The sequence below is a fragment of the Chinchilla lanigera genome, unplaced genomic scaffold (genome assembly GCF_000276665.1).
Source record: "Chinchilla lanigera isolate Chin_1 unplaced genomic scaffold, ChiLan1.0 scaffold00050, whole genome shotgun sequence".
Lineage (NCBI taxonomy): Eukaryota > Metazoa > Chordata > Mammalia > Rodentia > Chinchillidae > Chinchilla > Chinchilla lanigera.
In genome coordinates, this window is record NW_004955451.1 from 15398721 (window position 1) to 15413289 (window position 14569).

At 45.8% G+C, this 14569-nt stretch overlaps 1 protein-coding gene across 1 annotated transcript; it reads right to left on the reverse strand.

Moving 5' to 3' along the window:
• Nucleotides 1–2885: 2885 nt before the first annotated feature.
• Nucleotides 2886–7670, reverse strand: Krt40 (keratin 40, type I). The gene is made up of 7 exons (XM_005394618.1): nt 7224–7670; nt 6494–6576; nt 6096–6252; nt 5067–5228; nt 4868–4993; nt 3559–3779; nt 2886–3156 (listed from the first exon to the last, which is right to left on the reverse strand). Exons 1-7 carry the CDS (start codon nt 7668–7670, stop codon nt 3057–3059), a joined length of 1296 nt encoding a protein of 431 aa, XP_005394675.1. The 3' UTR covers nt 2886–3056.
• Nucleotides 7671–14569: the final 6899 nt, after the last annotated feature.

Genomic DNA, 14569 nt, shown 5'->3' on the forward strand with positions numbered 1-14569 from the left:
TGGTGGAATGGTCCCAGTGGCTGGGATTTGTGATTTTACACCACTGCACTGTTATATTTCTTCCCGATTTTGTTGTCAGAAAAGTAGCAGTGTTTGAACAATATTTCATGGGTTTACTCATCAATAATATTCAACAATATTTCATGGCAAACAACTTAAGTATTTTCACAACTTTTCATTGTTAAATCAGGAGAGTACTACGTAAAAATGACTACTATAAAATTTTAGGCCTTAAAGTTTACTTTGAACCTGTCTTAAATATTATCATTATGATCAGAAGACAGAAAGAGAAAAATCAAGAGACCTTTTCTCTAGCTTTCTACTGAGTTTTTGAAAACCTTTTGCATTTTGAAATAATTGTAGATTCTCAGGAAGTTGTAAAAAAGTCATAGCAGGGTCCTGCATACCCTGGGTTTTCCCAATAGCTGTATCTTGGTCAACTATAGTACACTCAAAAAATCAAGAAATTGATACTGACTCTATGTATGTGTTTAGTTCCTGTAATATTTTTTTCGCATGTGTAGATTCACATAGCCATTGTGGCCATCAAAATATGGAACTATTCAGTCACCTTGAAGATCTCCCTCATGGTGTGCCTGATTCGTTCTCCATCCCTGTAATTTTGCCGTATCAAAAGTGTCATACAGTACGTGCTCTTTGAGACTGTGGTTTTCTTTTTTTATTTTAAAGAGAATAAAGAATAATTGTAACATCTTTTCCACCTTGGCACTGGAATCTGTTGATTGTCTTTTGTCATCTGAGATTTTCCTGGATCCCGGTATGAAGAGTGAGTTGTGATAGAAGCCCGGTCATCGGGTGTCATGTTCGGAGGTGCTGGGTTTGAATCACACCGTTTAGCAGGTCCTTCTGAGGCTGTGCCCACAGGGGAGGGCGGCGCTGCTTTGTGCGGCCAGGAGAGAGCGGAAGTTGGAGCTCTCAGACACTTCATCTCCTTTGACACCGAGGTATGCTCCTCATGGACATCAGGATGGCTGGGGCTTCAGGCTCCTCACCTGGCCACCTCAGATGCCACCTCGCTGGCCAAGACGAGGTGTCTGATTGCTGCTCCTGGTGGTCTTTCTCACACTCAGCAGAGGCGGCCCCAAAATTGCTGACTGTGCAGTTGATGTTCTTGGATGCCGCCCAGAAGAGCGAAGGAGAAGCACCTCACCGCTGCAGTTGCAGAATCTCCAAGAAACCGGAGAGACCAGGAGGGGTTCTCAGGAGGACTCCTTAATGCACCGTCCCAGCCATTAGAAATGCTCAGAGCCAGGCTGGGCCCTGAAGCAAGGAGAGGTCCCTTTTACACGAGCAGGCAGAGATACAGAAGTGAGACAAAGGCTGTCAGTGATCCCAGCAGCTAACCTTATCTTAGCCTTGAAAGAAAACACATCCTGTGCATCTCAGGGTGTTGGGATGCAGTGAAGCTGGTTTATAACCCGTTTGTCAGCTTTGCTGGTGATGGTACCCAGCATTGCCCCTCCAGGGAAGGGGATTCCCATAGAGAACTGCTGGAAGGGTTTCTCATCAGGGAGGAAAGAACGGGACCTTGGCGAGAAAGCGCAAGTGCATATTCCTGAGGGAAGGGTTGCCAGAGGAGTTGCTTGCCCAGAGCTGGGAATATTTTGCAGAGGGAGCCAGGGCCTAAGTTTCTCTCTGCAAGCAGAGTCAAGTTCCCATGTGGTCCGCACTGACCCGGGGGAGGTGGTGGGTCTCAGTGTCTCCTGGTGGGAATGAAAGACCTCCTCAGGCAGCCTTCTGTGACTCCACCCAGTGCAGGAGTCCAGGCCTCGTTACCCGAGCCCGAGCCTGGTAAGGATGGAAATCCAGACTCTCCACTTGGTCTTTCCTTGTGGGGACACCGGCGGCAAAACAAACTTTTTCTGTGGTGTTTGGCTGGGCTGAGTGAATATAATCTAAAGGTTTTCTGTCACAATGGGCAGCCCCTTTTCTACTTGTTAGCCAGAGACCAAGTCTCTTTGGGCTTTGTGTGTGTGTGTGTCTTTGGGATCTTATGTTGGTTTTTCTAGCTCTTATTGTGGGATAGAAGAGGTAAAAGATAATCCATGGGTCACACCACAGTGTCATTCCTGGGGCCTCAAGATTGCCCGCTGGCTTGGCTTCCCTTTCCATTTTTTAGTTTTTCATATTTATTTTACATGTAATTTCCAGAGTTATCACCAATACTTATGAGAAAGCATGAAGAAATGCACATCTATCTCATCTTTCTGGGAATGGAAAATTCCTGCTTTGCTTTTCAAATACATGAAAATAATTATTCTTATAAACTGAACCACCAATAACAGATCCAAGGTGTCTTACGGCCTATTGCACAATCGCTAAACTAGTGCTCACCATACCACTTCACATTTTTACGAGGATTGAAATGTCTGTGTGACAGAAGTAGAAAAAGTTACACGAGGTCACTCGCGCCTAACCCTGACGATGTCTACGTGGAAAGCCGATGGTAAGAATGGAAACTAGAAGTTTCCCAAAATATTCGCAATGGGTGTTTAGAGGATGGAATTATGGGTTTTCCCTCCCTTAACATGCCATTAAAAAAAGACAACCAAAAACTTTTACAATGAAAAAGAATATAATTTAGTACGCTTTATTCCTAAATTTCCTCTGAGAAATGTGTATGCAGCTGTCTGCTACAATACTCAACATTTTGCCCGCATTAATTGATTTGTATTTGAGCGCTTAGAAAACATTTGCAGCCTGGGTTCATGCAAATTTAATGTGCGTTCATGGGTTTAGACCATTCTCCTGACAGCAAAGGGCTGTTACTGTAATGACAGTGAGCCACAAGGCTGGGTTCACCATGCTAAAGGAATGAAGCACATTTTAGCAAGAAACCTTCCAGGGCTCCCAGACTCCCACAGTGAGCTCAAAGGGGAGGAAAGGATAAATATGCCAGGGTTGCAGGAGGAGGATTTTGGGGTATGAGAGGCTCAGGACTTGTGTTTCGGGTTTGGCTGTCCCTGGCTGCAGCTCTGTCTCTTCCGAGGCTGCTGGCTTCGGTTCTTCCACCCACCGGGTGGGGCGTTCAGCTTTCACGCACAGCAGTTTTCCACAGTGCAAAGGACGTAGGCCGAGCTGGACTCACAAGCGTTGCTAGACGTGGATACCACAGGACATGGGTTACTGGTGAGCCTGGGGGCGGGGGGTCAATTTCACACTAAGTTTGAGGAGGCGAGCATGGCAAGTTGTCATCTCAGAAAACTTACGGTTTACCCTACAAATTATGTCCTGTAGAGAACTCTGCAGAATAGCATTGCTCGTAAGCTTATTTCATCTCTGGACTCACAGAGGTACTTTACAGCAGCAGTGGCCTTTGAATAGCATTTTCTATATTTGATTCATTTTGCAGATGTCACCTTAGTCATCTTAGGCACATTCACTGTCACGTGCTTAGTCTCTGCCGCTCTTCTTTCTCCTCCCCCTCTTTTTTTTTAAAGAACCCTCGACCCATTAAGGAGGTGTGACCCTGGCCAGACCTTGGGGGCCTCCTACGTCAGTCTCTCTGGGACTCCGGGAGTTTCCCGAGGAACTCACCTGCTGTCCTCACTGTCCAGGAGGCCCCGGTACGTGTTGATCTCGCACTCCAGCCGGGCCTTGGTGTCCAGCAGCACCTCGTACTCCTGGTTCTGCCGCTCCAGGTCGCAGCGGATCTCGGCCAGCTGCGTCTCCACGTTGTCGATCAGGCGCTGCATCTGTGCCAGCTGGCTGCTGTACTGGGCCTCAGTTTCCACCACAGTGCATTCCAGAGAGTCCGTCTGTGGGCGGAAGGCATCGTCAGGAGGAGCCTGGGGTCTGCCTCTTGGGCCCTCACTCAGCTTCTCTGGCCTCAGTTTTATTCCATGTAAATGAGGAAAGCCAAGGACCCAGTTTATTAGAAGCCTGTGAAGACTAAAGAATTAGTATGGATAGTGGGCTTAGAACTTTGCTTGGAAAAATCTTAAGTGCTGTCAGAATGCCAGCTGTCACTTCCCCCTCTATGACCACCGCTGCCTATGACTTCTTTCTGTGATTTACAAAGGATGGACAGCGTTTGGGAGGAAAACTGGAGGCTGGGCTCCGCCAGGAAGGGGCAGTAAGGGGTGGCTGGAAAGAGAAGGGCTCTGAGGTTGACCCACTTGGAGGCCGCTTCTGCTTCACATCTCGGAACTGCAGGGTCTCCTCAAACCCTCAGCCTGAGCCTCAGCGGTCCTAGTCTGCAGCAGGGTGCATGTGGCAGCTTCCTCAGGAGGCTGTTGTGAGGCGTGGGCTGTGTTGTGGCTCTCACACGAGGAATGCTCAGCTGTTGGCCATCTAGGTGTCCTGGGGCCTCCTCGGGCACGCACTGGTGCCTGGCTAGGAAGGGCGTGCATGATCCCGGCTGCCTGGTGTACTTGGGGCTTGGGTGGGGCGGGGTGGGGTGCAGGGCTGGTGGAGGCATGGGTCCCGGGACACTTTCCCATCCTTGCAGGATAAAAAGCTTGAAAACTATTCTTTGCTTTAGATATGAAGCGGAACCTGGAAAATTGTCCTGTTTAATTCTTAAGAGAATTAAACCCACTGTCACACCAAAGTGCCTTCAGCTCAGAGATCCCGCCGTCACTCTGCCCGCCCCCTTTTCCTGTGTCTGGAGGGTGCAGCAGGCTCATGCTCAGGCCCCGGAGGGAAGGTGGGGCCCCGTGGGACCATGCAGGCTCTGGACTTGTCACTCTTGCCTCCGGCTGGGTGAACAGCAGCTCAGAGGAAAAGGTCAGAATGTTGTCCTTGCAAGTGGGAAATACAGCTCGGCCTGGGGTTCTGGCAGAGGGCGTGGCTGCTCAGGGTCTGGCTTACCCAGGGCAGACTGACCACTCCGTGCTGCACATACCAGGTGCTGCTGCGCCTGCAGCTCGATTTCCAGCGCGTTGGCCGTGCGCTTCAGCTCCAGGATCTCCGTCTGGCAGCCTGTCAGCTCCTCCGCGCTGGACAGCTGCTGCTGGCTCAGCTCTTCCGCCTGCAACCCAGGCGCGTTAGAGAACCCCAAGAGGCCCGAGCCCAAGAGCCCCCCTGGCGTGCTGGGGGCTGACCTGGGCAGCGAACCACTCTTCCGCATCCCTGCGGTTGTCGGCCAGCACCGTTTCGTACTGGCACCGCATCTCCTCCAGCGCCCCGTTGAGGTCCACCGTGGGGGCCGTGTCCAGCTCCACGTTGAGTCGGTCTCCAAGCTGCTCATGAAGCACGCTGACCTCCTGGAGGTGGAGATGGAGAATAGCAGGCCGCAGAGCCAGGGGACAGATATGTCAGTTTGATAACCAGTGGAGTGCCATTTCAGTATTGGGCAGAGTAGGGAAAAGGATGCGGCTTTTTTTGGCACTTGGGAATTGAACTCACGACCTTGCACTTGCCAGGCAGGTACTTGTGCTGCTGAGCTATATCCCTGCCCAAGTATGGGGCTTTTGATTTACATTGCTTGGCCTGAATCTCTTTTGAACACTTGTAGGTGCCTGAGTATCTTCATCTGCAAAATGGGTGTGATAATTATGCCTCCTCTGGGGGTTACTGTGAGATGCAGGAGACTTAATATGCATACCCAGACCTTACAGAAGTCCTGGCAGGTAGCAAAGTGTCAATAACAAATGTTGGAAGAGAAAATATACTTTGTTACACCATTCAGCCTTCATCAACAGGGAAGAAGCACACACTTAATATTTTATAATTCAGAAACATTTACACGTGTGGAATATTTAAAAACATAGATTCAAATACTGCTTGATCCTTTTTCTCCCTTTTCCAGGATGGACTTCACTGTCTGTGTTGATTAGATCAATTTCTGTAGCTTATGGGTTAGACCTAGGAGTGGCATTAACAGCAAGAGGAGCGTGGGGCTCCTTCCCGTGGCACTGGCCGGGGTCGTGCCGCAGACCGTGCCATGTGACGGACGTCACGTCTGTACTCAGCCACACACTGGAGCGAGCCGGTGGCGGGTAAGAGCACCTCAAGGAGCTTTGGTCCAGCGTAAGCAACACCTACCCACATTCAGTTTACACACACTGTTTGTGAACTCTATCAGCTGGCGTTGTCCCCCTTGGCATCCTTAGCCCCTCTGCTTTCCTCACCTCTTGGTGACTTTTCTTGAGGCAAAGGAGATCGTCCTTCAGCGACTCTGCGTGGGCCTCCAGGTTGGACCTGCACAGGTTCAGCTCCCCCAGGATCCCTCGCAGGCCACTGATGTCATTTTCCACCAGCTGCCGCAGGGACAGCTCACTCTCGTACCTTTCGCAGCAAGAGAGATGTATGCAGCACTTACATGGCTAGACACGGTGCAGAGCTTTGCGGGGGCGTGCCGGCTCCAGAGAGGCCGTAATTCCTCTACAAGCACCCCAAACAACATGAGGTTCAAGCTTTTAAAGCACGCTCAGCTTAGAAATGATAGAGAATATCGGGGGTGGGGGAGAGCGGGAACAAGAGTGTGAGGGAGGTCCACGAGTTATTTTTGAATTACACTCCCACCTACTTTGACCTGAAGTCATCGGCGGCCAGTTTGCAGTTGTCGAGTTGCACGGCAAGCCTGGAGTTCTCCGCCTTTGTGCATAAGATCTGAGAAGCAAGTCATTCCATAAGCAGATGCTCCTTAGAAAGAAGCCCACCTGTCTCCTCCGTCAACAAGGATGCCACTCGTTACCTTGTGGAAAGTATTTGTAAGAAAGGATGAAGCTGCTTTCAGCCTGCTTTTCTTATGAACCCATCCCTTCAGGAGGAAAAGAGCCATGCCAGTTTAGAGGCAAAGAATAGGAATAAAGAGGTTTGCTTTCCACACAATCTGAGACGTTCTGCAACACTCCCAGGCATTTGAACACTGTTACAGTTTTCTCCATCCACGATAATAGAAATGTATCAATAAAAGAAGGAAAGGAAGAGTAGGTGAAGTTTAAAAGGCGACATTCAACATCTGTGTAAAGAAGAAGATAAACATGCAGTCTCGTGTACAGCTGGGATGATACAGCATTGTATACAGAAGCAGTTTTAGATACACTAGAGTTTTCCCACCCTATAGATGATCGAGGTAAAGTCTACGCAGAGTGACTATTTCTAGTCACTTGATAATTAGCGGCAGCCCTGGGCTCCTCTGGGGCACATCAGCTCTCAGCATGTGTCTCTGCTTAGGCTTATTTCTATCAAACAGCCTCTGGTAGGAGCTCATAAACCAGGCCAGAGACAGGAAGGTGGAGCAGAGGGGCGCGAACCTTTTGCTGGAGCTCTTCGATGCTGTCAAAGTAACATTGATAATCGGGGCACACGAACAGCGCGTCCGGCTCGCACTGCCCTTGGATCTTGCTCTCCAGCTGCTCGTTGGTCTCCTCCAGGTAGCGCACCTTCTCCAGGTAGCTGGCTAGTCTGTCGTTCAGGAACTGCATTGTCTGCTTCTCGTGGCTGTTGAACGCTCCATCTTCACACCAAGCGCCGTTCTCTACCAGGCAGGGGCTGTCACAGCCGGCAGCCAGGTAGCATGGTGCAAGGCACCCCGGGGACAGGTAAGTCCTAGGGAGAAAGCTCCGTGCCTGACACCCAGACACAGGGCCAGCACTGGGGAGACAAGTGGCTTCCGGGGGACGGGTTGAAGCAGTGTCACAGCCTATGTCTCTGGCACAGGACTCAGAAGAACCACGCACCGGGGAGCCACTAGAAGTCATCGTCTTACAGGGAGGCCAGGCAGGCTGCAAAACTCCAATGGCCTTCGCTCCAAATGCCTCCTTCCCTTCTGACACTTTTATATGGCGCCCAAATGGGTATTTACAGAGGGTGCCTGATGTTTTCTTTCCCACTGTGGGTGCTGTTTTCATGCAAACATTTCATTAGTGCTGTTTATTTACTGAGGAAGAGTTTTATGCCTCATAAAAGGATAAGCTTAGGTTACTAAATCAGGACTTGTGCCATGTCCATGGGCTGGTGGGATAAAATGCTTATTTTGGAAAAACATCACAGGGAGCAGTGTCCTTTGGGTGAAATAAGGAACAAAAGACAAAATTTGGTCAATCAGTAATTAAAGATGCAACCCATTCCAAATAAGGAAAATAGCAACCCACAGATTTTGATTCTGTGGATTGATTATTTGTGTGCACTTTTAAAAACAATATGACAACTCATTAAATAACATTAATTTGTTTGTGTCACCCCCATTAAAATGGTCATTCTGATTAGCAGCCTTGCAAGGCTTGTTGTATTCTTAAAGCAGGTGTGTACATGGTAGAGGCACAAGGTGTGCTCTGGGTTAAAGTGCTTGTGTGCGTGTGTGTGTCTGTGTATGTGTGTGTGTGTGTGTGTGTGTGTATATGAACCATGTCTCCCTGTATACACAGTGAAAAGTCATTTTACATAACTAATGTGTTATAACCTGATAAGTTTGCGCTATGACCAAAATATAAGTCAGTTATCAAGCCCTGGAATGGAGGTCTTTGATTTTATGAGACTTGTGCTCACATTTCTTACATCTTATTTTTAGATGAGTTATACTATTTTTTTTTTAACCTGTATTTCCCTTCCTCTGCCTCTCCTTTCATCCCATGCCAGGGATCAAACCTGGGGCATTGTGTATGCAAAGCGCACTCTACCACAGAGTTATACCCTAGCCCTCACCTGTAATTTCTTTTTTTAAATCTGCAATTGCTAATAAGAGTTAAATGTAAATTTTGAGTTATAATCCTCTGGTTCCTTGGGAAACTCTCCTTGATTATGCTTCTCAGTAGCAGCAAGGAAGCATAGAAGTCTTATCTTCTGAGACATGGAGTTTTATTTGCTTACAAAGTTCTCCATTTTATGATGATTAAAAGTACTGGAACTTGGGAAATGAACTTCTGTAATGTGGGTTCCAAACCAGCAATGTGATCGGATAGGCTTGCTGGTACAGTATCAGATGGGTAGGGACTTGGCATGGAACTTTTACTCTTTCTTGAATTTTACTTCCACTATGAAATACAACGACTTAGACTTGGTTTGGCTTTAACTGTGGTATGTATCTCATTTTCAAAAGTATACAGAGGAAGTTGTCTGTAGAGTGTCACAAGCAATATCCCCATTAATTTGACCAAGTTAAAAATTCCATGGTCCAAAATAAACTTAAAATTTTCCCTCACTCTGAGCCCTACTTCCTAGGTGGCTGTGCGTGGAACCAGAAGACCACGTATAGGTAGATTAATTGAGTCTCTTGGAAGTGATTACTCACTGGCAGAGCTGGGTTTGGATTTAGTGACTCTCCTTACATTTCCATACTTGTGCTAAAAGTTCTCAGAGGCCTGGCTGTCTGTGTTGATGCTTTTACGCAAAGAGAAAGAGTTTGGGATTCAAAACCACATTTGAAAATTACAAACCTCTGAAAGGAATTACAATCTTCACAATAAACCTAATGAGTCAAAAGAAAAATATATTTGAAGAGAATCTGTATCTTGGTTTTCCCATTATAGACTCCAGTTAATTAAAATGTGTTACTATGTAATGTATTATCACTTTAAAGTATCCAGGGATAAAAACGAGAAACAGTTTCTATTTTCTTGAACTGATTTCTAAGTGGGGAACATCGACACATCGACTGCTGGTTAGGACGTGTACACACAGGATAGGACTCTGTATTTTGGTCTTGATTGATCAGGAGGGATGAGTGCTGATTGATCATTCTCAGATCACGGAAGATGGGAGGATTCATGTCTACAGCGCACCGTCCTCCGCAGAAGGGAGCACTAGGCACAGAGGAAAATAGATGACGCCATGAGCGATCGTGGTAAATGGCAGGGCTGTTCCCCTGTGGAGTAGCCTCTTATCTCAGGACTTCTAAAATATAAGTCTCTTTCTGGTCACCCTCCAAAGATGAATCCCAGACTTTTTACCTCGACAAACAGGACGTTCTTCAAAGTGGGGCTGATTTTCCTTTGAAGGCTCCTGTTCTGATTTCTGTCTCACAGACCCAAGCTCCAGCCACTCTTCAAACTTGCTGGGTGCAATTCCCTCTGTCACTCCCTGCCTGGGGACGACGACTTGGAGGACAAACAACACAAATGTCTCTCAGCTGCCTTAGGCGGACACAGGGCTCTTCTCAGAGACCCTTCACAGGGACCTAGTTCTGTAGCAGCTGTCACATTGCCTTTGAACTCGATGTATTTTTATGTACATTGATATATTTTATTGGTCTTATTTTTGCACCTATCTTATTTAAGACATGTATCTTATTTGTCTTATCCTCTGCACATGGGGTACATGTACAACAGGTCCTTCAAAATGTGTGCTAAAAAAACATCCACTGAGGCTGATAGGGACTTCTCTTTTGATACACAATTATTTACAAAACATATTAACACTAAAGGAGATGAAAAATTTGTGGAAGACAGAGCACTGCCCTACTGACCAAAATATCTACATTTTGTGCCAATACTGTTAGTGCTTATCAGCTATATTTTCTTTAGCTAGTTGTGCAGCCCCTTTGAGGAAAACAGTAGCTGTGTTTTCTACTGTATACGCCTGCCAATTAATCAACAATACAGATGTATTTCACTTAAATAGTAAGACTCACTGGCAACATAAAATCTTGTGGATCCATCTTGGTCCCCAATGACTGACTCTACAATTATCAAATGAATATCCTTTTCTTTCTCTAACATCTTTTTCATGGGGATAATATTTACATAAGTTGAAGTGCAGTTCCATAATCATCACCACATCAAGATCCCCCAACTCTCCGTAATTCTAGAATGTTCTCTTGCTCCTCTTCCTAGTTAGTACTCAGCTTCCAAAGAGAAATAGCGTACCGACTCCTACTGCCACAGACTGGCATTCTCGATTTTTGAATTTTAGGAATAAAATCACACGACGGGCATGTTTTTGTGTTTGATTTCCTCCACTCAGGACCATGTTAATTCATCGATGTTGCTGAGGACTATTCCATTGAACACTCGAGTTGTATGGACATTTGGATTATTTCTTATTTGAGGCTGTTATGAGCAAAACTTCTGTGACATTCCTGCATATATATATATATGTAATTTCTCTTGGTTTAATACCCAGGCATAGAATTGTTGAGTACTGAATAAGCATATATTTTAGGAAGCATGGAATTTCCAATGATGAGTCATTGACTAGGCATATATTTCACAAGAAACTACCAGGCTTTTTTTTTCCTGTACTGGGAATCTAACTCACGACCTTGTGCTTGCCAGGTAGGCGCTGTGCAGCTGAGCTAAATCCCCCGCCCAGAGAAACTACCAGGCTTTTTGCCCAGTCTGCTATAAATTTACATTTCCCTAATAACTAGTTATGTGCAGTCCTTTCCAAGTCTTCATGGGCCTTTTGGGTTTGTTCTTTATAAATCAACTATTCAGTCTTCTGCCTGTAATTTTAGCTGAGAACTTTGTTTTTTGTTTTTGATTTTTTTCCGGTACCGGGAATCGAACTCATGACGTCGCGCTTGCCAGGCAAGCGCTGTGCCACTGAGCTAAATCCCCAGGCCTTCTGCCTGTAATTTTATACTTTGCGTACAAGTCCTTTGTCAGGTATACGTATTTTGAACATTTTTTTCCCCTGTGAGTTGTTTGCCTTTTTATTTTCTTAGTCATGCTTTTGGTGGACGAAGCCTTTAACGTTTCTGTTTGTAGTTTCTCACAGGGTGCTTTGTGTCTCCTCTAAGAGATATTTGCATGTCACATGATGACTGTTCAGTTTATGGCTTGCTTTCTTAGCTCCTCTGTGAGCTTTATCATTTTAACTTTTACATTTAGGCTTTTGGGACGCTTTAATTTTTGTGGATGATGTCTAGAATCAAAGTAGAATGGCATCAACTTCCATTCAACTGATCCAGCACAACTTATTGAAAAGATTATGTCCTCGCTGGTTGGAGTGACATCTTCAGCAAAAGTCTGTGGATTGAGCCTACTCAGGTTCCGGTCATTGTTTTCCTCAATTTTTTTTTTTTTTTTTTTTTTTTTGTCTCTTTAGGCTTTAATTTGGGTCGTTTTGATTCACGGATCTTGTTCCTAATTGACAGTGCCCAATTTTCTACTCTTCTCACCTTTGAATTCTTTTTTTTTTTGGTTTTTCTCCGGTATCAGGAACCGAACTCACGACCTTGCGCTTGCCAGGCAGGTGCTTTTGCCGCTGAGCTAAATCCGCAGCTCCTCACCTTTGAATTCTTTATTTTGCATATTGTACACTTTGCTTCTAGAATTTTCATTTATTTTTCTCATTTAACTTAAGTAACTCAAATTTAATTTATTAAATTAAATTTAATTACCCTTTTGTGATGAGATCCCTTATCTTTGTTTTTATTTTAAAGAGAACAAAATAACAACAATGAAGACAAAAATAAAACAATACAAAAACAAAAATGACACAGGATTTCAAAACAAGATGCTAGGAGCTAACAGTGGCTGTCATAGTACATGTTGTTGTCTTCAGTGAAGTTGCTCAGATCGCCAGATGCAAGAATGCAAGATTGACACAATAACAAGTAATAAAAAAAATTGGCAACAAAACAGAGCTTCATTAAACAAGATGGTAGGAATTCACCAAGGCTTGTTATATTGCATAGTTTTGTCCTTTTTTCTTTTACATCTATACATCTTGTCCTTTAAATCTCTGAAACTGTTTTTAAGAATCGTTTTGACATCTATGAATCCCTGGAAGTATTTTTATTGCCTGTTTTTCCGCTTGATGTTTTTCTCCTCATTTCCTCTTGGTGCTGGGTGGCATTCTCTTGTTTCTTCACGTCTGAATTTTTTTATATGCTGTTCATCTTGGAGATATGTCCTGGAGCTCTTGATTACCTTCTGGAGTTTTGAGTGTTTGTTCTAACAGGAAGTGAAATCACTGGCAGATGCTTCTGATCCTCTTGGGCTTGGTTTCAGGCTTGGTTAGAGTGAGTGTCATTTAGCGTGCTCTGTACTCCAGGTTACGATCCTTATTCTCTGGCTCGTCCCTTCTGGGACATCGGTTGAATACCCTAAGGTGCTTGGAGAGCCTTTCCCACTCTGCGGGGCTGGAACGTCACATTTACCAGGAGCAAATACCCTCTGGTGTGTCTGCTACTTTCTAGTTCCCCAGCAGCCACTGTGCTATGCTTGCGGAATTTCATCTGCACACACACAACCTAGCGCTGTGCAAGGACTGGAGACCTCTTCCACAGACGTCTATACCTGTCCATGTCTGACTCTTTCCTCTCCAGATCAACTGTCCAGACCACGTTGCAGTATGCCACTGGCGTCTCCGACTTGACACATCTAAAGAACTCCAGAATTCTTTCCTTCTCCCCTGCTTCCACCCCAGCTGGTGTCATAACCCCACCCTCTAGGTGCTCTGATACCTTTTCTCCATTTCCTTCCACCACAGCTTGACATCAGTTTGTCTTTGATTACATCTTCGACAATTTGTCTTTAACTTCTTCAGCTTCTTGGCAACAATCTTAAATGTTCTCAACTTTTTGGTGCCTTTACTAATGCGTCTGATAGAACACTTCTTGTCCTTTTTATTGTAGTAGGGCAGCTCGGTCTCAGTAAATAACGATAAACTGTAGGAAGGAACAAAGGGTTACTGTGGTTGTATCTGCCTCACCTGCTAGCCAGTTACTTGCTAGTTATTTTGTACAGGAACAACTAAACACAGGCTGCATAATAGGTATTTAATAGATATGAGTAGATGATCACTTTTTCCACTGGTAATCAGGCCACCTGGATTAGTTGATTTGATTGATTATATTTGGTGTCCAGGTCATGTTCAGTATTTTCCAACCTATCTTAACTCATATTTTGGGAGGACAAGTAGTGGGAAATGTATTTCCAAGTACTCTGGTAGACTGGATCATCTCATAGGCCAGGTCATTTAGTTTTCTTAAAACAGCAAGAACCACAAAAGCAAGAAATATTTCTGTACTGTCACCATTTTCGGATATACTCATATTCCCAGTTTTTGTTAAAATGCTAACATTGGTAGTTAAGAGACACGTTTAATGAATCCACAGAAACACACAAAAGCAATTACAGACATTTGTGCTATGCTGGAGACATACAATTTATTAGGATGTTCATGAGGAAGTTCCTCAACTTAGAGAAAGATTCCACCCACCGGAAACAGAATGCCCAAGCACCCAAAGAAAGAAACACTCTAAGATGAAGGAATCACACAACTTTGGGAAGTCCCTGGACATCCACCTCGTCAAACTGGGGTTTGGCTACGTGGTCACTGCAAGTCTCTCGTTTCATTTTGGGTGTGGGTGGAGGGTGATGTCAGTGATTCTGCCACCCGCGTTCCAGCCTCTAAAGCAGAGGAAACCAGCTGCAGACACCGTGGCAGGTGAATGCTGAAGCTTCTGGGTTGGCTCTTCCCAAGATGGGCCCTGCACAAAGCCAGCAGGATCAGCAGTTGCTTGGGAGGCAGGGGTCGCAGCAGCGCTGGGTGAAGGTGGTGAGGTTGATGGTCTCCAGGCCTGGCGTCGGCTGGCAGGAGTTCAGCAGGAAGCAGGTGGGCACACAGGGCTGGGGAACGTGGCAGGGTGGGGGTGTGTTGTCGCAGCAGGTGGGCTCCAGTTGCCAGACGGTGTGTGGGCAGGTGCTGGGCA

Coding starts and splice junctions, on each gene's coding strand:
- Krt40 (XM_005394618.1), bottom strand. CDS start 7,670: ATGACTTCTAGTGGCTCCCCGGTGCGTGGTTCTTCTGAGTCCTGTGCC. Junction 4,994..5,066: donor AAGAGTGGTTCGCTGCCCAG/GTCAGCCCCCAG, acceptor CCTGGGTTGCAG/GCGGAAGAGCTGAGCCAGCA. Junction 3,780..4,867: donor TGCAGGCGCAGCAGCACCTG/GTATGTGCAGCA, acceptor TTCCGCCCACAG/ACGGACTCTCTGGAATGCAC.